We start from the raw sequence: 21,286 nt of genomic DNA, 5'->3' as shown, positions 1-21,286 counted from the left end.
GCATTACTAATGATATTCTGTTTGAAGGATTTATCACAGAAAGACCTTGTATCACTTATGAGCTGCAAGACTAGAAACCGTCAAAATGCTGAAAAAATTAGAGAATGTGTCAATTAAGAATTGGCTAAAGAAGACATGGACTAGAGCCCTATCAGCAAAGTTAGCCTATAAATTAAGAGCAGCAAAGGGAGATATAAAAGAAGACCCTTTTTAGCATCACGTGGAAGCCATTTGCTACTTTTATGTATCAGTAGCATAAGGGTGAACTGACTGGGCTGTTCCTTCAGTCCAAATGTACAAGATCTTATTTCACCATAAAATGTAAAAATACAGCAGTTTGACACCACTTTAAGTGCTGTATGTAGTTTCATCCTATATGAGACTTGAGATTTTGCCTCATAAACTACAAATCCCAGGATTCTGTAGGATGTACTCTCCACTGATCTTTGCTGCATGCTGAAATGTGGTTTCCAAGTTCACTCTTTTAAAAAGAGACTTCCAGTTCTGTTTCAGGAAGAGTTGTGCGCACATAATCATGGGGTTTCAAATTTGTTTATCACATGACACCAAACGCAATCAGGAGCCATCTTAAACATAATCGGAGGTCATTCCAGGATCATTCCAGGGTTAGGTAAATTTGGGGGGAAAGAGGATTTACCTAACCCTGGAATGACCCTGGAATGACCCCCGATTGTGTTTGAGATGGCTCCTGATTGAAACCCCATGATTGCCCCTGCATTGCCTTGACCCTGGGATAACTTCAAATCTTGCTCTTGTGATATGACTCTGGAGGCCAGGGTTCAATTCCCAGCTTAGCCATGAAACCCACTGGGTGACCTTGATTAAGTCACACTCTCTCAGCCTCGGGAAAGCCATGGCAAGCCTCCTCTGAACAAATCTTGGCAGGAAAACCCCATGATAGGTTCACCTCAGGGTTGCCATAAATCAGAAGTAACCTAAAGGCACACAACAAGAACAACAAAATCCCACTTGTAAACCACATTTCAGGTTGCAGCAAAGATCAGCGGAGGGCGCATCTGCACTGTTGAAATAATGCAGTTTGACACCACTTTAACTGCCATGGCTCCATCCTACAGAATGCTGGGATTTGTAGTTTTGTGGGACAACAGCACTGTTTGGCAGAGAAATGTAGAGTTGGACGAGACCACAGGGCCATTCTGCCATGCAGGAACTCACAACCCAAGCACCTTGTGAAACTACAGATCCCAGGATTCCATAGGATGGAGTTACAGCATCCAAAGTGGTGTCAAACTGCATTATTTCTACAGTGCAAATGCACCCCTGCCTGTTTAAACTGCTTCAGTGTCTCCCATGTTGGCTGCATATACACTGCAGAAATCATGCAGTTTGAGACTGCTTTGAATGCTGTAGCTCTCTTCTATGGAATCCTGGGATTTGTAGTTTCACAAGGTGCTTTGGTTGTGAGTTCCTGCATGGCAGGATGAGGTTGGACTGGATGGCCCCTGTGGTCTCTTCCAATTCTTTGTTTCTATTAAGGTCTTATTTAGCCTTCTCTGCCAAACACTTGGCTCAATGCTAGGTAATCCAGGGAATTGCAGTTTATAGTGGCACCAGAGCTCTCTGCCAGAGAAGCCTCAATGCCTCACAAAACTACACTTCCCAGAATTCCCTAGCATTGAGCCAGGGCGGTTAAAGCGGTGTCAAACCGGGTAATTTCTGCACTGGCCGATTTTATGAACCAGCACCAAAGCATCAAGTGGTAACTGAACCCGGAAACTGCAGGGGCTTTTGTGAGGAGGTGAGTCTATCAGTTTGGTAACTCTGTGGACGTTTTAGACCAATACTGGAGACGCGCGACGACGAGTTTCCTTATGCGTCGCGCGGGGATGACGCAACGGGAGGGCCAGTGACGTTGTTTCATTGGGAAAGCAACTCGGGAGGGAAAATTCTAAACGGAGAGGTCGGGTGGGCAGGCAGTGGGAGAGTCCATTTGTATCAAGGCGGGGGGGAGGCGCCAAACAACGGAGGGGAATGAGCTGGGACGAACCATTGTCAGGTATTTTGATTTGGGAGGGGGGTTGATTATGTTTATATGATTGATGGGAGAAATAAAAGCTATGGAAATAGCCTATTAGGCTTTGTAGATTCTAATATAACTCTGTAATTAAAACAAATACAATTAAAATACACAAATTAGAGCAGATATGTGCTCCTTTCTCACTTAAGCTTAAATCTCAGGGTGCACCTGCACTGCAGGGATAACACAGTTCTGACACTGCCTAGAATCCTGGGATTTGTAGTTCTGTGAGGCACCAGCTGCCTTTGTCAGAGAAGGCCAAAGAACTACAGGCCCCAGGATTCCATGGGATGGAAAGGTCTCCAAAACACCACTGCAGAAATAACCCAGTTCGAGACAGCTTTAACTGCCCTGGATCAGTGCTAGGGAATCCTGGGAACTGTGGTTTTGTGAGACATTCAGCCTCCTTTGTCAGAGAGAGCTCTGGTGTCTCAATAAACTATACAGTTCCCAGGATTCCCTAGCATTGAGCCAGGGCAGTTAAAGTGGTCTCAAACTGGATTGTTTCTGCAGTGTGTTTTGGATCTTAAAGTGATGTCAAACTGTACAGTCAGTTGTAAACTAGGGCAGATACGTGCACTCCTTAAGCATAAATCTCAGGGTGCATCGCTGCTCCACTGCCATGGCTCCCTCCTACAGAATCCTGGGATTCGTAGTTCCGTGAGGCACCAGCACTCTGGCAGAGAAGGCTAAAGACCTTGTAACACTACAGAGCCCATGATTCCATAGGATGGAGCTACAGCACTTAAAGTGATGTCAAACTGTGTTATTTCTATAGTGCAGATTCTGTAGTTAAAGGGTGAGGCTGGTCTACCTAGAAGTATAAAGCTCCACTCAAGTAAGGTCCAAAACACACTGCAGAGATAATCCAGTTTGATACCGCTTTAAGTGCTCTGGCTCAATGCTAGTGAATCCTGGGAATCGTGGTTTTGTGAGACATTTTAGCCTTCTCTTTCAGAGAGCTCTGGTGTCACAAGAAACTACAATTCCCAGGACTCCCTAGCACTGAGCCAGAGCAGTTAAAGTAGTGTCAAACTGGACTATTCCTGATGTGCGGATGCAGCTTATGAGACACTTGCCTTAATTTCTGCAGTGGGATGTAGAGCATGGTCTCCAAACCATGCATCTGAGGAAGTATGCTCAAGTCTATGAGCTCATGCTACCAACCTCTTTCTTTCCATTAGTCTCAAAGGTGCTGCAAGATCCCTTTGCATACAGGATTGTTTGTTCTGCCTTTTTCTCCCACCACCTGCCTCCCTTCTTAGTTTTGGCTGAGAAAATGTACAGTAGAGAAGTCAGTTTGTTAAACAACTGCAAAAGGAGCAGACCAACAAAGCTTCACCTGTTGGGTTTCTGTTGCCATATCTGCATGTTGGGAAGAGTCTTGCCTGTTAAGGTTCTCCTTGGTTTTCTAGGCAGCCTGCTAAACGTATTATGCATTTCGAGCATTTATATATTGCCTTTCAGTGCAGCAGGTCCACTTAGGCCATGTACAGAAACAGAAAAAGTTGGGTGGGAATGCTGGCTGTAAAATCCTTGGAGTATAACTGCTGGGCTTGATTTTGGGTTGTGTTGGATTCTGAACTATGCCAGTTTTGTTTTCTTTTGTCATCTACACACACTTTGAAGTACTTCTGTTAACTCCTGCAGTAGGATGTAGGGCATGGTAAAGCAAAGGATGCTTCAGGAGGCACCTTCTCTTACTAGCTTTTGGTTGTTTGTTCTGTTGTTATCTTTGCAACTGTTTTATGTTTGCATTCCACTTTTCCTCCAGCGAGTTCAAGGCAGCATACAGTTTTCTCTTCCCATTTTGATCTTCACAACAATCCTGCGAGGTAGGTCATACTGAGGGAGTGTGAACGGCCCAAGTTTTCGCTCAGTGAGTGTCATAGGTTGGAGGGGGCTCGAACCTGGGGGAACCTTTTCACACTACACAGTTGTAGCACTGCGATTCCAGTTTAATTACCATGGTACTTGTTCTTAACTACGTTTGAGTTGATCTTGACTCATGGCAACCCTGTGGATGAGACATCTCCAAGGACTTTATCAGATTGGCAAAAAAGACAGGATTATAGTGGTATGCTCCTGTCAATATCGTGGAATAACGCAAAGGTTATCATACGACGTCGCATGATGTCATGATTATCGCATGATTATCCTATGTATAAAGAGGCATTCTAGTGCCACTTTTTATCCACGGGAAAATCCCGTGAATAAAAATCAGCACTAGAATGCCTCTTTTTTTATAGGATAATCATGCAATAATTGCAACATCATGTGATAATCTTTGTGTTATTGCACGATAGTGACAGGAGCATACTGCTATGCTCCCATCTTTTCCACTCTGATATAGTCCCAGGACTCCCTATCCATTGCTCCACTTAGATCCTGTAAATTCATACCTGTGACCTTCTTAATAGAGTCAATCCTTCTAGCATGTGGTCTTCCTTTTTTTCTACATCCCTCCCCCCACCTTTCCTGGCATTATTGTCTTTTCTAATGAATCATTCCTTCTCATGATGTAGCCGAAGTATACAGCCGAAGTATAGTCATCTTGGTTTCCTGGGAGATTTCAGGCTTGATCTGTTCAAGAACCCATTTGTTTGTATTTTTGGCTGTTCAAGGTATCCTCAGTACTCCAGCGCCACATCTCAAATGAGCTGATTTTCTTCTTATCTGCTTTCTGCAAGGTCCAGCTCTCGCGTCCTGTACATGATGATGGGGAATACAATGGCTTGTACAGTTCTAACTTCAGTGCTCAATTGTATATCTTTACTGTTCAGGATCATTTCTAGTTCTTTCATAGCTGTCCTTCCCATTCCTAGCCTTCTTCTGATTACTTGACTGCAGTCTTCTTCCTGATCAGTGTTTTATCCAAGGTACAGGAATTCTTTTACTATTGCCATGGCAATTCAAATAAAATCATAGTGCTATAACTGTACCATGAAAGGGCTCCTGGTCCCAGTCCAACACTAACAACAATGGCAACACAGCTCTTTCCGTGCAGAGGAGAATGTGTGTGATTCCTACTTGCAGGATTGTGCCCACTGTTTCTCATCTCGTCCGCCTGTCCCATTTAGTGTATTTTTTGTGCAACTTTACTTTTAAAAGAATAACATGGAGTTACCAAACATACAAAATGGATGGCTGCAATATTGAAAATGTTGGAGCTGAGTTAAGTTGCGGAGTGGGGGGTGTTTTAGAAAAATATCAAAATAAGAAATATCTTATGCATGCATATTTAGAAGCATGAGCCACTGAACTTAGTGGGCCTTGTGTCTGATTAATTCATTAAGGGTTACACTGCAAGAGTGGTGCTTTTAGGGTTTGACAGAAGTAGTAATGATCTAGTGATAATAAATACAGGTAAATTGTTTTGTTTTGTTTTGTTTTGTTTTGTCTAAATAGTAGCATTGGGGATCATCCAGCCCAGCTATGTCATGGCTGGCTCAGGGAAAATGAGCAACCGTGTGTTCCTTTCCTCAGACTGCATAACTATTTTAAGGAACCCATTGTCAAAAAATGCTGGAAATTGGAGCCATGTGTTTTTAAAACCGTAGTTCCCCATTTCCTCCAGATTTTTTTTACTATTACTATTTTGAAAAAGAACAAAAATATCCAAACACAAAAATACATCCATTTGTCTCAACCTTACAAAATTTGTTCTTATCTTCCCATTCTCATACACTCGAATTCCCCTGTCTTTTCCCTTCCTTATTACTTATAGGATTGGGTTTATCCACCTTAATTTAATCTTTGTTTCTTCTATTTATTTATATCCTTCACTGCTGTTCTACATCCCTCTTTAATACAACAATACTCTTCATATATAATTGTAGATTTTTCTACTTTGTCCCTCTGTTTCGTCCCTCTGCTCATTTATCATAGCTCAGACTGTGGTTTAAGATCCTTTATTTTTTCAGTAATTGAAGTTTAAACAACACGGTCCTTGGTGTTGGGAAAGCAAAATGAACTATGTTTTGTGTAAGAGCAGAAATAGCTACGCATGAGGAAGGATATGTCATTTCTCTCAGTTCCTCCGAGGACAAATTCTGAATCATATTTTGTTTGAACCAGCAAAATCTACTCAACAATAAGTTTTACTATGTTCAGAGGAGCCTATTCCTAACAAATGCGTATATGATTACAGTCCTTCCTGCTTGGAGAATGCTCATCCATTGCCCAGGAAATGGCTATTCTTTGAGGCCACAGAATCCAGTGACACTATCTGGCTCATAGAGAGCTTGGTGGAGGATCTGCTGAGACAGTTTTTCACACTCATATAATAAGAAGGTCACAGTGATGTTTTCAATTAATGGTTTCAGTTAATAATCTGGCGGCTGCATGTTTGATTTTAGTTACCAATGATTGCATCTTAAAACAATATGTTGGGCTTTATTCTATCAAAACATATGCCACAGTACAACTTCTGGTCTTCTTGTTGCACTGGAGTCTGTATTGCTGCTACTCTATATTTTTACAAGCATGCTTTAAAATCTGGATGTTGCTAAAACAAAATATTAACATGCAGTAGTGAGGTTTAGAGTTGCATGACTTTACATTCACATATTAATTGGTTCTCTTTTTTTATAGCTCTTCATATGACAAGTAATAGCTATTTTTCATACAATTAAGGTGGAGATTAGGAAGATGGCTTCAAACCCTCCTGGACAAGGTAATTATTGCCATTTGGCAACTGTGTATACAACTACCTCAGATTCTCTTACGGTTTCATGGCAGAATATATTTTAGACCTGAGAAAACTCACCTTTGTTTTCTGTCTAAAAATGAATGAAGAATTAATTACAAAATATATTTGGGATCTTTTTGGAACTCTTGCACAGAAAAAATCCTATTAATATTTTCACTTGAATTCATTTTTTTGTGTTGTCTTTCTTTATGCATGATAGGACCTAGAGCCTTAGTAGCTCTGCTCATTAAAAAAAAACATACATCTTTGTAAGGTAGTCTGATTCAATTTAAGTAAGGCTATATTTCACAGGAAGGAATTGCAAAACCATCTCTGACTATTCCTTGCCTAAGAAAGCCCTACAAAAGTCATGGGGTCGCCATAAGTCAACAGATGACTTGAAGGCACATACAGGTTGAGTTTCCCTTATCTGGAATTCCAAATTCTGAAATATTCCAAAATCCAAAACTTTTTTCAGTGGCTGAGATAGTGATCCAAAACACATTGCAGAAATAATCTGGTTTGAGAACGCTTTATCTGTCTTCGGTCAATGCTAGAGAATTCTGAGAACTGCAGTTTTATAAAGCATTTAGTGTTCTCTATTTTAGTGAGCCCTGGTGCCACAATGAACTACCGTTCCCACACATTCCTAGCACTGAGCCAGGGCAGTTAAAGTGGTCTCAAACTGGATTGTTTCTGCGGCGTGCTTTGGACCAATGACACTTTTACTTTCTGACGGTTCTGTGTACACAAACTTTGTTTCATGCACAAAATTATTGACCATATTGGTATAAAATTGCCTTCAGGCTATGTTTATAAAGTGTATCTGAAACATAAACAAATGTTTTGTTTAGACTTGGGTCTCATCTCCAAGATATCACATTATATATTTGTATGCAAATACAGGTATTCCAAAAGTTTTAAAAAATCAAAATACCTCTGGTCCCAAGTATTTTGGATAAAGGAGACTCAGCCTATATGGACACAAGGCAAAAGATCCAGGAAGAGGTGTTTGTCTGGATCTAGTAGATGTTCAGGATTCAGGTGCATGTTTGTATGCTGATAACAGCATTTATTGAGTCTGGACTCAACTAGTGCAGAATAAAGGTGTTGATGTTACTGAATAGTTATTAGTTAAAATCATCTGGCAACTACGAACAGTTACGGTTATATCCTGTTTTTGATTATATCACAGCAGTTTTGAATGCGGTCTCTACCTGCTCTCCCCATGAATGAACATGGCACATTTTCTTGCAGCACTGTTCTTGACAAGAGATCATGTTGCAGACCTCAGTTCTTAACCATTTTTTATGTATCTAGCAGCTCCATTTTGGTGCTCTTTTACATAAAATAATAAAATGTGGTTAGCACATTGGGTCTTACATTTTAAAAATTCTGAAACCACTGCAAAACATGGCAATTTTATCATCCCTTAAGCCTCCTTCCACCCCCAAAAAGAGGCCAGCATACAGAGAAAAGAAAGAAAATTAAATGAAAGTTGTGTCAGATTATTTCCAGTTTCACATGTGGTGTTGCAGTGCAGCGCACAGGGGATTCAGAAAGATGAAAAGGGATTCCTACTCCAACCCAGCCTAGTCTAAGGCTAATGCCACACTGCAGAATCAGTTTGACACCACTTTAATTGCCATGACTCAGTGCTATGGGATTCTGGAGTTTGTAGTTTTATGAGATATTCAGCTTTCCCTGTCAAAGTGCTTGGATGCCCCACCAAACTACCAATCCCAGAATTCCATAGCATTGAGCCATGGAAGTTAAAATGGTGTCAAACTATTTTATTTCTGTCTGACATAATAAAGTAAAATACTGGGAAATCACATAAGAGCCCAAGAAAAGGCCATCTTTGCTGTAAGTGAAGAAATGGGAAGTATGCTACAAGGGAAACCAGCATTTAAAAAAAAACAGCAGAGCCTTCCAAGTATCTTCTAAAACTGAAGAGGGAAGAACAAAACTAAATGCTTAGGTTAAGGGGAGTCCTGTGTTGAGGAGATGGCCACTATAAAATCCAACTCAACTTATAAATTTATTTTTGCAGCATTTTAAAACATACGTATATTGGACTCAGCTGCATAGATAATAAAACCAAGAATGTTTTCCACACATTTCTGCTAAACAATACTAAATAAACCAGTTCCTAAAGATGTGGGTAAGATGGTGGAGATCTCATTCATTCTGGTTGGCTCTTTTGTCATTCCACACAACAAAGAAATGTCTACGCTCTGGTTCTGTACAGACATTTTCCATCTGTGAAACCTGTGTGTGAAGCACTTGCCCTTCCTCTTGGATGGACATCTGAATTGGGGTGCTATGGTTTCCACACAGTTGGAGCCTGTTGACAAGCTGCCATAGTCTTGTCCTTCTGTAGTCCTTCAGATGTTTTGGACGAGTGGTCCCCAAACTGTGCTCTTTAAGAGATTTTGGACTTCATCTCCTAGTATTCTAGACTATTAGCCAACATGGCTGAGGCTTCTGGGAGCTGAAGTCCAAAATCTCTTAAAGGACACCGTTTGGGGACCACTGTTTTAGACTACAATTCTGTTCATCTCTGACCATTGATCATACCAACTGGAGCTGATGGGGATTGTCATCTAGAACATATGGATTCTGAAATTCACAGTTGCTGTTATATCTAGTAGTGAGCTTTGTTGGTGACATTAGTTGAAGGGAAACTGATAATTGGATGAGAAAACCTTATAGTCCCAGAAGAACTTGTGTGAGATTTTTAAATGTGTGGATTAATTATTTTTATTTAGATAATTGAACAGGCCTGTAGGCAGTTTTGTCACATGAAAATATTCAGAGGACAAAACATTACTAGCATAATTTTTGGATTCTATTAGCATGCTGTTTCATCAATTTATCTTATCCTAATTTAAAGTAACAGTGTGTTGCAGAATTTTGTGCCTCTTCATGCTATCATGAAAGGACTTCAGACACAGTTTAATTTAGCATTTAGATCACTGTTCCGAATGCAAAGCCTCAAACTCAAAACTGTTCGTAAATCTATGTATCAAGTTTACATTGGACTTGATATCCAAATGTATTGAACGCCTCCATATATCTGATCATAGTTCTTAGAGGCAAGTAAAATATTCATTCTTGAATAATTCAAGAGAAATTTAATGAGCAGCATGAATTTCCCTTAATTGTTACTGAACATGTTGGAGAACACATCAGAATGTAAATTGCTATTAGAAAGTGATAGAGAATTTCATTGTCTTGTTGATTGTGATTGCAGTTGGCACAATTAGGTTATTGTAAACGGTGTGGTAATTGTTTATGGCCATATTGCCTAGAAACTGGAGAAATTCTCTGTTCTGTTTCTCAAACTGGGTCAGTCACTGTTTGGATGACTGTGATCAAAAATTGTATGCTCCAGTTGGATAGGGTAGGAGTGTACCACCAATAGAGGACCCACTATTCCAGAAATGATTTAGGGGGAAAGAACTTATGTGAATACTCTGTGGCCCCTGGAAAGTGCAAGCACTCTTCCAAGTCAAGGTCCTGCCATTGTTTTAGGAACAATACTTGGCCAAGTGCTGTATTTTCTACAAGACGGAGTCATTGGAGCAGTGCTTCGCCAAGTGCTATGTTACCTCCAAGGCAATCATTGGAGACTCCATTGGCATGGGCTCAGAAAGTAAGTGTCGCCTTCTGTCTTCTTTCTCTCTGAGCAGGCTACAAAAACAAACCTCAGATCAGAGAAACCCAATGACCCACGTCTTGGCAGGAATGTGGGGTGTGAGCTTGCAGATGTTTTTTTGCATGACAGCTCAACCAGCCATGCTGGTTGGGAAATTGTGCAAGGAAGCTTTTCAAAGTCTGTGTGGTGTGGGGCCTTTCTGGGAAAAGGAGGAAGTACACTGGTAGTGTTTCCTGGTCGTGAAACTGTGTATTGAAGGAAGAAACTGTGTCTGATTTTGTGAATGTTTTTTGTGAATATTTCTCCTACAGCAGGAGTAGCTCAGTAACTAGACTTTGGTAGCTCAAAGCACCCTCTGAGCTGTGAGAGCAGTGTTGCTGTTCATCTGCATGTTTGCTTGGTTGACTGCTGGACAGAGATTGTGACATAGAGAAGAACAGTGTAGCACTGTAATTTTTTTTTACAGCAACTCCAAAAGCTTCCCAAGTCCGTGATAATGAATTTGAAAAAAATAGTTTTTGTGGTTTTTTTCAGGCTATGCGGCCGTGTTCTGGAAGAGTTTATTCCTGACATTTTGCCAGCATCTGTGGCTGGCATCTTCAAAGATGCCAGCCACAGATGCTGGCGAAACATCAGAAATAAACTCTTCCAGAACATGGCCACATAGCCTGAAAAAAACACAAAAAACTATGGATGCTGCCCTTGAAAGCATTCAACTTCACAGTTTGAAAAAAGCATCCATTTATTTTTCTGTTTCTCAAAGAACCAGAATAGTAGTTAGTTTCAGAACAAGAACCGTGTGAATGCAACAGCCCTGTGGTACTACTTATCACACCTCCTATCTGCCTCATCGTCATCAGGAGCTATCAGCTGAACCACATGGTACCATTTCGCCACTATTTAGGAAGCCACATGTTTGTGATGTTAGAGCTACATCACAAAAGGAGTGAATTTACAGTCCATTAAGTTGCTGGCTTTAATGCAGATATGCTTTCATTGTTGAAAAAATTAATTCATTGCAAGTAAGTAGTTGTAACTAGTTACTTCCAAAAGCTAGTGTGATAACACTGATTGTGAGTGCCTGACAGAGGGCTGAATGAGGGCCATGGTCTTAGAAAACTTATTGAGACAGAGGTCCAAAACACACTGCAGAAATAATCCAGTTTGAGACCACTTTATCTGCCCTGGTTCAATGCTAGGGAATTCTGGGAACTCTAGTTTTGTGAGACATTTAACCTTCTCTATCAGAGAACTCTGGTGCCACAATAAATTACCATTCTCAGGATTCCCTAGCACCAAGCCAGGGCAGTTAAAGCCTTCTCAAACTGGATTATTTCTACAGTGTGTTTTGAACCTTAGAAAGCTTATACCACAGAGAGCCAGTGCAGTGTAATGGTTTAAGCACTAGACCAGTGATGGTGAACCTTTTCGAGGCCGAGTGCCCAAAGTGCAACCCAAAACCCACTTATTTATTGCAAAGTGCCATGTCCCTCTGGCTTTCTAGTAACAAACTCTGGCAAACTCTGTGCTGGGGCAACGGCACATGTGCCCACAGAGAGGGCTCTGAGTGCCACCTCTGGCACGCGTGCCATAGGTTCGCCATCACTGCACTAGACTATGACTCTGGAGGCCATTGTACAAATCGCTGTTTGTCTGTGGAAACCTATTGGTTTCCACGGACCTTGGGAAAATCACAGTCTCTTGGCCTCAGAGGAAGACAGTTTTGCCAAGAAAATCTTGTGATGGTTCACCTCAGAGTCTCCATAAATCAGAAACAACTTGAAGGCATACAACAACAAACATTAATGTGTATGTCTATCAAGTTTGTAAGAGGTTGTCTAAGTGCACTAGCTCTAGCATATGAAGCTTCTGGTTGTATTATGTTTGTTCACTGTTTTTAAAACTTTTTTTCTATCCAAAGGAAGCTCTGCCAGCTCACTCTGTGGCTTAAGCCCTATTTGCTCTTTTCTAATATAATCTACAAAGAAGAAGAGCCCTCCCTCCGGTCCATCTGCCTTGGTCTAGGCCTCAGAGGGAGAGAAGAATGCTGGACCTGATCCCCTCCCTCCCTCATCTTTCCCTTCTCCTTTTGTGTCGTGTCTTTTAGATTGTAAGCCTGCGGGCAGGGAACCGTCTATTATCCCCTCTGTTGTAAACCGCTCGGATTCCCAGTGATTGGGCGGTATATAAATAAATCCTATCATTATTATTATTATTACACATTTTTACAATTTTGACAAAAATACTTTAAAGGTTTCCTTATATGCTGACTAAAAAATACTTCTTTAGAATACCATGTTATCTTCAAGTAGCCTTCCCAAATTTAGCTGCTGTCACAGATACATTGGATTACAACTCTCTTCCTCCCCCTTTGGCCATGCTGGTTGGGATGATGGGTGTGGTTCTGCAAATCTGAAGGATACCAAGTTGGAAAAGGCTGATCTCTAACCTTTTATCTACACAGCTCTTGGGTATTTTATTTTGGAGTAGCCTTCAAAACAGTGCCCCACAAATACTGGTGTAACATCTGTGACAGAGTTTAAGTGGCTTCCCCCCAATATCTGGAAGTTTGGTGCCTCAAAAAGTAATTATAGTAAGCTTTGATCCAACTCAAGATTACAAAGTTTTCTTAACTGCTGCTATACAAAATTGTTCCAAAGCCATTTCACATAATCAGTGAGAAGATAATAAAGGAAAGTTATAAATAGCTTTTAAGGGTGGTGCTTGTTGGCTTTGAAGATTAATATTTTCGTCATTGATATGCATCATCATAATTCACTTTGGAGAGGCTTTAAGCCAAGGAGGTTATTGTATGGTTCAAAGATATCACACACATCATTGACATTTACTGTCCCCTTCTTCTTTTTCTTGGTAGGCTTTCAGAATAAAAACAGGGTTGCAATCTTGGCTGAGCTAGACAAGGAGAAGAGAAAGCTACTCATGCAAAACCAGACCTCCACAAATCACCCTGGAGCCAGGTATCACCTGCTTGGAGGCCTGTCTCTTTCTTTCAGTCATGCTCCCTGGTCATAGATGAAAGCCACATGTTGCTGTCTCATATCAGCAGTATGTGTCTCTCATGGGGCCTTTTCAACCGCAGTGGCAGTTTCTTCCCAGGAGTCACCACATGCCCTGGATCTGTGCCTTCTGAGACTCACCGTTTGCCCTTTCTCTCTGGCAAAGATGCATAGATAAAGTTTAATTAATTTATTTTTTAACCTATTCTTTAGGCAAAGATGGCTCTTACTTTATAATCCATCGTAAACAACAATTAAACTACATTGACCTAGAAACCTGGGATTGAACATCTTTAATTGAGGATATTTAAATATGCAAAAATTGAAATCTAAAGCAGGATAGGTATGATTCTAAGGGCTGTTTACCCCCCAGTAACCTTCTGGGAGCTAGATGATGTCAGAGGTTCTCCCCTTCTCCCTGCCGCGTCTAAAAGCAACCAACAGCAGAAAATGAAATATATTAGGTTCCAGTGAAGGAAGCAAACTGGCTAGTGTTCCAGTTCTGTGTTACAGGCTATATATCTAGATATTGCAATGTCTGCTCTTCTCCCTAAAAGGAATGTATATGTATATAGATTTATGAATACTTATAATAAATAGCCAAAGCCCTAAAAGTGCCAAAGAGCCTGCTTAGTTCCCATATAAATATTCTGAAATTACAAGACTTAAAAGTACTTGTGAAATGTTGATGTTAACTTGGCCTATCTGGTTTAACCACCATCATAAGTTGGGGACCCCAGTGACCAGAAGTTGATAATGAGACCCCAGACAGAATCCAGACTTAGCTGACAAGTGGCAAGGACCCTCAAACCCTTTCTAAGAAATAGGGTTAGAGAACCACACCTACTTCATTAGTACCAATCACAGCTGTACATTCTCCCTTTTGTATGGCTAAATCTGGATTCTTCTGTGGGGACAGATCCCAACAGGATAGAATTTTTTATCTTCTGCAACAAAAATAATGAAGACTGCTATAAAAGGGAGCATGAAGTTCAGAAAGTGGAAAACAAGGAGTGTTTATTTCCTGATATATTTTTTTAATTGATGAATGTGTTCCCTTTCTTGCATTATTCCCTTTGTGAATAGATCTAAACACAGTTGTTAGAATGCATTCAACAATCTGTTTTCTGGCCCTTCAGTGTTCCATTGCTGCACCACAGTTACATTTAATCTGAGAATTTAGCATGCATAGCCTGCCCTCCTCTGCCCTGCATCTCTCTTCACTATCTGTTGTTTCATTAATATCATCAAATATGACCTGTAGGTTCAGCAGCTCTCAGGAGCATTTGAATTTCTGAATCCATATTAGATATCCAATTCCCTGAGTAATCTAGAAATGTGAGGAGGTGCAGGTGCAATTTCAGTCATTTTTATTAGGCACTCTAAAGCTACTGCCACACCGAAGAACTAATGCAGTTTGACACCACTTTAACTCATGATTTCATCCTATGGAATCCTGGGCTTTTTAGTCTGTTGTGGCACCAGAGCTTTCTAACAGAAAAGGCTACATAACTACGTAGCTCACCAAACCACAAATCCCAGAATTTCATTGCACTGAGCCGTGGCAGTAAAAGTACTGTCAAACTGCATTAATTCTGCAGTGTAGATACAACCTTCTAGATAGATTATATTTGGATTCTTCCAGATTCCCAGAGCAAGTGTACAGCCAGAGATTTTCAAAGCCCTTTCCCACAAAATAGGGATAGAATTTTCATTTTTTTATTGTTTTATTTTGTTTTTGATTTTTCACCCCTTTCTGGTTGTTGAGCTGTATCATGGTTTATATTAAGATCTGAGATCTCCACAAGGCCAGTGATGTTTTAAATTGTTCCTGAATTTGAAAAGCTTAAACCAGAATGACTTGTACGTAACTCATGTTTCTCCTCCAAGTGCTAAGCTAGAACTTGTTGCTCGTGGTGGAGTTGTTGTGGACGGTTGGCGGGGTTGGTGGGATTGGTACTGTAATTTGTCAACATATTGACTAAAAAGAGACCTTGTCTCGGCTCGATCTCAATGGGAAACTCTTTTCCTGTATACAGAGTTCTGCAGCCACTCTACCAAACATATGAGCTCCCCATCATGAAGACTATGGACCCCTGGTTAGTGCTGTTGTTTTATTCAGGTATCACTTAGACAAGTCATTGGGTGGTACTGATGAATGAAAGAGAGAGAGAGAGAGAGAGAGAAATGTGCTGGGGGGCTCAAGTGTCATTTTACTGCATGTCTTCTACTTGACCTCCTTTTGGTTTCCATTGGTGCATGGGTTTCTTCCCCATATTGACTGAATCTGCCATGACTGGAGGGAGTGGGTTAGATCTAGGTGTAATCATACTTAGAGTAGACCCATTGACATCAGTACTCATGACTAGTGTAAGTCTCAAGAGTTTCAATGGGTCTGTTCTAAATATGATCCAAGTCTGGATCCAACCATTGTTCCTGAGCAGCACTGTTAATCCAGTTGCGTGCACACCATCTTGCATGTCAGATTTCCCTCAATTTCAAATTTTCCATTATAAAGGGGAACATTTTTACTCTGAACCATGTGCCCTTGCCACAACAAATTTCCTTCTTAATCTTGTGCTCGTTGTTAGTGTCACTGCATTTGTATGACTTTCTGTTTTCTTATTGTTTGCAGCATCTCTCTGTCTCGATCCTCCCTTAATAAGGACTTTCGTGATCATGCAGAGCAGCAGCACATAGCTGCACAACAAAAGGCTGCTTTACAGGTAAATTGTCCCAGTAAAGGCAGACCCAGTGGAGCTGTGTTGCAAATTCATTGGGGTCTTTTGTTCTTCATTGGTTCCTAAAAATTAGGGACATTGTGAATGTCAGGAAAAACTCAAAAGTGGATGGAAATTTTGTTTCTTGAGTGTTTGGTAACCATGATGAGGAGAAACCTGGGATGACAAGAATCTTTGGGACTTATTCTATGCAAAATTCTCACTTTTTTGTGCAGTAGACAACATTTTTGTAGAAATATTTATGCACAGAAAAGATTTTTTTGTTCTAGAATATTCTGGTTCTTGCACAGAAATGCTGTTTTATTATGCAGTTTTTGAAGATTTTCTCATACTGGGAGGAAATCCGCTAAAATGAGGATCATTGTCAGTTATATTCCTATGGCCGGCACACAATGGTGCAGGCATCTTTGAGGATCTCTCAGGGATCCTCCACAGATCCCATAGAATGATGTTGTATGCCAGCTGTTAGAGCACAACTGGTGACAATCCCAAATCCCTGTGACAATCCCTGCCTTAGACCCCAGCCATCACATGTCTGTGCCAGAAAGGAGACATTAAAAAGGTGAATCTCAGCTGCATGGCAAGGAGGGGTAATCTTCCAAGTTTATTCAGAAACTCCACGGGGGAAAACAGAACAGGGGCTTTAGAACAATTCTCCTCAACAGGGTTTTCTGATACTTGAAAAGCACTTTTTTCAGCTCCCACCCCCAAAGTATTTGAATGTTCTTTCCATATCTAGGATAGTCAAGACAGAATCCAGAAAGTAAAATATTTTTATTCAGTCATTGATATTTATGTTGAGATTTGCTTAGTATTATGACCTGGGTTCTCTGGGTTCAAATCAGTCCTCAACCCATTGCAACATGATGCCTCTCCTACACCAATATGCATATTGGCCCTGCAGTGTATCAGTTATTTAACCGTGGGAAACTTGTGCACTTTGATTCTCTTATTTTGTTTCTGCACTGGATAACCTTTTGTGTATCAATTTTCCATTTTTTTCATCCTGGGAGGAGTGCACCCTTCCCTATATGTTCAGTTATAGGAATTTAATTCAATTGCTGGCCAAAGGGATAGGTTTGGGTAGAATGCATGGGGAGCCAATTCTACCACTGTCTGTGAGGACTGCTGGACCTCATAAGTGAAAGGACTGAAATGCTTCTCTGCTGTGTACCATCTGCTACATTGACCAGAAATTAAGCTTATGCAGTAGCATGTGTCAGAGCTCAGCACTGGAAGAACTCTTAGGTAGTCCTGGAGCTACAGCCAGTTTTGATCAAAACAGCAAGGCTTCCACTGTAATTCCACAGGCAGATCCAAACCTTTAAAAAGTTACTTTTTTGGCAGCAGCTTCCTGAATCCTCTGGGTGTTGGGATTGTGGGAGTGCATTCATAGAAGCAACTTTTGCAAGCTTTGTTTAAATCCTGTATGGATTATGGGAGCCTGTGTGGCGTAGGACTGTGACTCTGGAGACCAGGATTCAAATCCTGGCTCGGCCATGGGTGACCTTGGGCAAGTCACACACTCTCAGCCTCAGAGGATGGCCATGGCAAACCCTCTCTGTAGACACATGCTAAGAAAACCCCATGATAGGGTCGCCATAAGTCAGAAATAACTTGAAGGCACACAACAACAACAACAACATGGGTTATGAGGATGAAAGCAGCAGAAGTGCACACAGAGTTGAAACCATTGTCATTGAACAAGAATTACAGCTAAGTCTGTTGTTGTTTTTTCTTTTAATGTGCCACTTCTGTTGGGGTTAGTGTTAAGGAGATTTTCATATTGGTCTGTTCCTCTTCCAGCATGCCCATGCACATTCTTCGGGGTACTTTATAACCCAGGACTCAGCTTTTGGAAACCTTATTCTTCCTGTTTTGCCACGACTTGATGGAGAATGAGACAGTGAAGAAGGCTGGTGCTCATCCAGTTTTGCAGCTGCTACCTTTCCAGGCATTCATTGAGTGGTTTGAAAATAAGAGGACTCAAAGCTGAATATTAATTTGTTTCTTTTAATGGCTTTCATTTTATATCCAGTCTTTTTGTTTTCAGGGGACATTGAAATATTTAAAACCAATTCTAAGGTAGTTTGCTTTTTCCTTTCCTTCTGGTCTCAAAGTTGGATATTGATATTACGTAGTTGACTTTGCTAATTCGATGCTTGTTTATTTCTGCTTTGATTTAACTTACAGCATTACCTTCAAGCCACTATTATTAGCACATGCTAGGCTACATCTGCACTGCAGAAATAATGCAGTTTGACAGCTTTTTAATGGCCCTGGCTAAGTGCTATGGAATTCTAAGATTTGTAGTTTTGTAAAATATTTAGCCACCTCTATCAGATTTCTGGTTCCACAACAAACTACAAATCCCAGGAGTCCACAGGATGGAGCCATGGCAGTTAAAGTGGTGTGAAACTGCATTGTTTATGCAGTGCAGTTGGAGCCCTGGTGCCTTACAGTGCTTCACGTTGGTCTCTCAGTAATCTTACAGCAATCTTGTAAGATAGGTCAATACTATTATCCTGATATATATACGAGCAAATGTTAGAGAGAGAAACTTGCCTGAAGCTATTTTACAAGTTCCAAACTGAGGTGAACACTGGAGTTCCTTGATTACACTCTTACATACCTCTAGAGCCTATTCTTGCATTATTATTCTGTTAGCAATAGCAGGATACTTATTATGCCTAGAATCCATTTGGTGATTTGTGCCAGCATGAGAGTCATATAATGTAATACTCTTTAAAAAACAACAACAGGGTATGGCAGTCAGTAAAAAGCAACAAGCCACTTAGGAGCCAATAGGGCAATTTTATCTATTGGAGGCAGCTTTTCCTTTCGTTCTTCTATCCTTTCAGCACTCAGGACCCCCTTTCATCTGCTCCAGTCTCTTGCTCTTCCACCAGCATAATTACACTAGCAGAAAAGATATTGGCCATTGTGTTGGATGTGGTGCCTTGCTTTCCAGGAAAATAAGAACAGAGCCCTGTGTTAGGGTAATTAAAAACGTATGTGCTTTCTCCCTGTCTGAAGACGGGTAAAGAAGAACATCAACAATACAGAGAACTGCAGCTCCAAGTCAGTACATATACCACTGGCTTGCTGTCCATTTCCAGGCATTGTTCAAAATGATGACTTATAAAGCACTATATGGTTCAGGTCCTGTTTATTTGTATTATACCAGACAAACCTGCCTATGTTCTGAGATCTTCTGGGGAGGCCCTGCTCTCTGTCCTGCCACCCAGGGATGTAGCCGGGGGGGGGGGGGGGAGGGGAGTCAGTGGGGTCCGGACCCCCCTTCCGTTAAATACAATGAATGGTGTGTGCTGCTGGGCCCAAGCCCATTATAATGGTGGTACTTAGTCTGGACCCCCCCTTCCCAAAATCCTGGCTGTGTCCCTTTGCCACCCTCACAAATACATTTGGTTGGAAAACAGGGCCTTCTTGGTGGCTGTTCCCAGGCTTTGGAACTCCCTTCCCAAAGAGGCTAGATTGGCACACTGCTTACTATCTTTCAACAAGCAGGGGAAAGCTTTTTTATTCTAGCAGGTCTTTGAGAATTTATTAATTTCTTAGGGAAAACAGACCTTTACAAAATGCTGGACCAGTGTGTGTTATGGTTCTTTTTAATTTAACTGGATGCAGTTTTATGATGATTTAATTGTTTTTAACTTGTATGCTGTAGATTTTTAACTCTTTTTTTAAATTTTGTAAGCCGGTGTGAGTCCCAAACTGGGGAAAAGGCAGGATATAAATAAATATAATGATAATGATATAATGCCTTTGTTCCCTTGAATGCATGACTTCAGCCCCTTTGTATCTGACTGTGTAGCCACCAGCTGGTCCTGAAAAAAAGCCCTAGTTTATGTTTTAATTAACAGTGAGAAAGATAAATGGAGAATCATAGAATTATAGAGTTGGAAGAGACCCCAAGGGCCATCCAGTCCAACCCCCTGCCATGCAGGAAATCACAATCAAAGCATCCCCAACAGATGGCCATCCAGCCTCTGCTTGAAGACTCCCAAGAAGTATATAGACAAGTTTGTGCAGTTTTCCAGATCTGAGCTGCATATTTGGCCAGATGTATAAACATGAAGCAGGAAAGGAAGGAGAAAATACCTCCCTTTTTCAAGTGTTGTGCTTTGTTGGATAGGCATGTGCAGCCCTCTTTCTGGTATTTGACTGCTATACAGTGGTCCCCCGGGTTACGAAATTAATTCGTTCCGCTGCCCTTTTCGTAACCCGGAAGACTTTCGCAAGCCGAATTGCCATAGGCGCTAATAGCGAAAGCCGCTTTTTGGTGCGAAATAGCGCCGAAAAGCACCAAAAGTTTTTTCGTAACCCGAAAAAACTTTCGTAACGCGGAACAGTTTTTTTAAATTATTTTTTTTCGTAACCCGGGAATTTCGTAAGGCGGTGCTTTCGTATCCCGGGGTACCACTGTAATTCCTTATCATTGGCTATGCTAACTAGGGCTGATGTAGTTATAGGCCGTAAAAATATGGAGAATTGCAATTTTCTATCCCCGTTTTAGTGAGTCAGGCTATTGCTTGGTCTAACCTAGGTGTGGAGAACACGTCCCCACCCCAGATGTTAGATTGTGGTTCCCAACACCTTTATGTAACATAGCCAATAGTTGAGGATGATGGCAGGTACAACCCAACAACATCTGCAAGGCCACCAATTGCCCGCTTCTCATCTGTTTTGAGGTTGCTTCCTCTTGTTTATTCCATCCTGCTTAATTTAAGCTATATTACTGATGTGATTTTAACTGTTACTGAATTGTATTTGTAATGGTGAGAAGGTTACGGATTAATATATGTTTCATTATATTCTTTTATGTTTTGTATTTTTATCTCGGTTGTAATCCCGCCTCGATCCGCATGGAGAGGCAGGAAATATAAATAAATCTTATTATTATTATTATTGATGGGTTACATCTCTCAAAATATTGAGAAGAGTTAAAGTATAGGTGCTCTTATTACAGCAGGAAAGTGGGGAAAGTTCTTTAATAGTCCTCTGAACTAGATAACAGGCTGTGTCTACATTTGTCTTGTAACACATGGCCTTTCCAGATGATTAAAAACATGCAGTCTTACTAGTCTTTAATTCTTA

At 40.9% G+C, this 21,286-nt stretch overlaps 1 protein-coding gene across 5 annotated transcripts; it reads left to right on the top strand.

Moving 5' to 3' along the window:
• Positions 1–1,887: 1,887 nt before the first annotated feature.
• INIP (INTS3 and NABP interacting protein) lies at positions 1,888–21,003 on the top strand. Of its 5 annotated transcripts, none has more exons than XM_089488583.1 (7): positions 1,890–2,038; positions 3,834–3,894; positions 6,695–6,734; positions 13,286–13,388; positions 15,467–15,526; positions 16,063–16,153; positions 17,975–21,003. In XM_089488583.1, the coding sequence occupies exons 3-7, from the start codon at positions 6,710–6,712 to the stop codon at positions 18,068–18,070; spliced, it is 375 nt and encodes a 124-aa protein (XP_089344709.1). In that variant the 5' UTR covers positions 1,890–2,038; positions 3,834–3,894; positions 6,695–6,709; the 3' UTR covers positions 18,071–21,003. The 5 variants fall into 5 exon arrangements, with proteins under 5 accessions (XP_089344710.1, XP_089344709.1, XP_089344705.1 ...); XM_089488579.1 differs by having other exon boundaries at positions 1,892–2,038; positions 6,653–6,734; XM_089488580.1 differs by lacking the exon at positions 1,890–2,038 and adding an exon at positions 2,097–2,142 and having other exon boundaries at positions 6,653–6,734.
• Positions 21,004–21,286: the final 283 nt, after the last annotated feature.

Source organism: Sceloporus occidentalis, unplaced genomic scaffold, assembly GCF_023333645.1.
Source record: "Sceloporus occidentalis isolate IW3139 unplaced genomic scaffold, rSceOcc1.0.p SCAF_1, whole genome shotgun sequence".
In the NCBI taxonomy this organism is placed as follows: domain Eukaryota; kingdom Metazoa; phylum Chordata; class Lepidosauria; order Squamata; family Phrynosomatidae; genus Sceloporus; species Sceloporus occidentalis.
This window is presented reverse-complemented; position numbering and strand designations above follow the sequence as displayed.